Source organism: Asparagus officinalis, chromosome 7 (assembly GCF_001876935.1).
Source record: "Asparagus officinalis chromosome 7, Aspof.V1, whole genome shotgun sequence".
Classification (NCBI taxonomy): domain Eukaryota; kingdom Viridiplantae; phylum Streptophyta; class Magnoliopsida; order Asparagales; family Asparagaceae; genus Asparagus; species Asparagus officinalis.
The window spans coordinates 80,911,222-80,913,040 of record NC_033800.1 but is presented as its reverse complement, the minus strand read 5'-3'; the positions used below and the strand labels follow the sequence as shown (position 1 = coordinate 80,913,040).

The 1,819-nt window shown below is 40.2% G+C and overlaps 1 protein-coding gene across 1 annotated transcript; it reads right to left on the bottom strand.

Moving 5' to 3' along the window:
- Positions 329 to 763, bottom strand: LOC109847423 (auxin-responsive protein SAUR68-like). The gene has a single exon (XM_020416652.1). The coding sequence runs from the start codon at positions 761 to 763 to the stop codon at positions 329 to 331; it is 435 nt and encodes a 144-aa protein (XP_020272241.1).

Genomic DNA, 1,819 nt, shown 5'->3' with positions numbered 1-1,819 from the left:
GGATCTATTCTTTTGGGATATAAAAGAATTTAGCGTCGTCGTTGCACCGTGGAGTAGCTCCGAAGAAGTGAACCACGTATATCTGTGAGTACTCTGGTTGATCTTGTGCCTTTATTTTGTGTATTGCGTCTCCGTTAGAGGCGTTCTTATTGGGGGTGTATCCTAACATTTCTAACAACGATTCTAATAATATTTACTGCATGTTAATCAATTCCAGATGAAAGCTGAATATTTTTCATTCGTTAGGCAGCTGAAAGATTTGTTAATCACATACCATTATCTAAACTTCATCTACAAAATTGTAACTCTTTACAAGGAATTAGAAGATTCAGAAGCTACGAACAACTTGTTGATTCAACCCTATAATGTGCGAAGAACATGGGAAACGTTGGTGCTTGAAAACAGTATCTAACAACACCGTGTCCATAGCTTCTGACCCTCGCCTTCTGAGCAAAGTTAGAACATACTCCATGAACACTGAGTCACAAGGCAATACAATAGGACCATCACTTGGTAGTCCAAGCTCATCTTCAGACATCTTCAAGAGTTCTACAAAGATAACACTCCCCAGAAATCTCAAAGGAACCATGAACCTTTTCGAATCCGAGGTATATACAATGAAGTGACCTTTCTCTGCTACCGATGTACTGCAAGCATCAGAATGTAGTTGAGCACCGGTCTGCGATGAGGAGGCACTTTTGCCCAATGAAGCCACCTTTTGCCATTTCTTCGCTATCTCAATAATCTTCTTGGAGTTCACCATTGTTGAATATGTAAATATACCTTTGCTTTGGAAACAAATATTTTGATTTCTAGTTTCTGAGATTGGGGATGTGATGAGAATAGCAGACGCTATGGCCCTCTTCTTATATGAATAGAAATCAGTCCCATGACAGGCTGCGTAAGTTGGTATGCAGTCTTGGAGAAGAAACAGAGCCATGTGCTTAGCAGATGGGAAGATGAAATTTGATGAAGATGTTTGGATTTGGTTGTGCAGTTACTTTCCATTGGATGAGACATAGAAATCAGTCACCATTCTTCTTCTCTTAGACAAGCCATGTTCCAAATTGAGCTTTTAATTTAGGAAGTTGCAGATCTTCACTTCATGAGATTAGTAGGTGAAAACATAAGGTTACGCTGTGAGACGCGATTGTGGTTTAAATTTTGAAGGGCCACCCATGTGTGACATTTTCTCGCTCTTAAGGTACACTTTTTATTTAGAACACATGCTGAATGCATGGAGCATGGTTCTTAGGTTCCACAGATAAATATATGATCGTGCAATTTGGTTGAGGGAGTCTTCAAGGGACAGTCATGTGCCATTGTCTCTCTTCATTGCTATTTTCAGTAGGATACATACTGAATCTTTTAATTGGTGACTTAACTGCTTTCAAACTATTGATGTCTGAAATGAATCCGGAGAACTAGGATATATAATAAGTTTTAAATATTGTTTACAATAACCATATATAGGGAAACATCTTCCTGTCACATAGACTTGTAGGCTGTGTTTGGCAAGCGGTTAAATGAAGGGTTAAGGGGGTTTAACCCTCCATTAGCCTGCCAAACAGAAAAAAAGCCCAAGGGTTAGTTAACCCTCACGTGAGCCCAAAACTCCATTTAACCCGTGATTTGAAGGGTTAACAATTCCTCTTAGATAGGCGGAACAAGGCTTGTTCCGCCTTCTCACGCGAGGGTAGGCGGTGGAATTTTGCCAATCTGGATCTTGGCAGCGGAAATTGGGGAGGCAGCGATCTTTCAGTTATAAGGTTTGTTTCGCAGCAAGCAAGTTCTTCCCCAAATTTGTTTCCCTCTACTT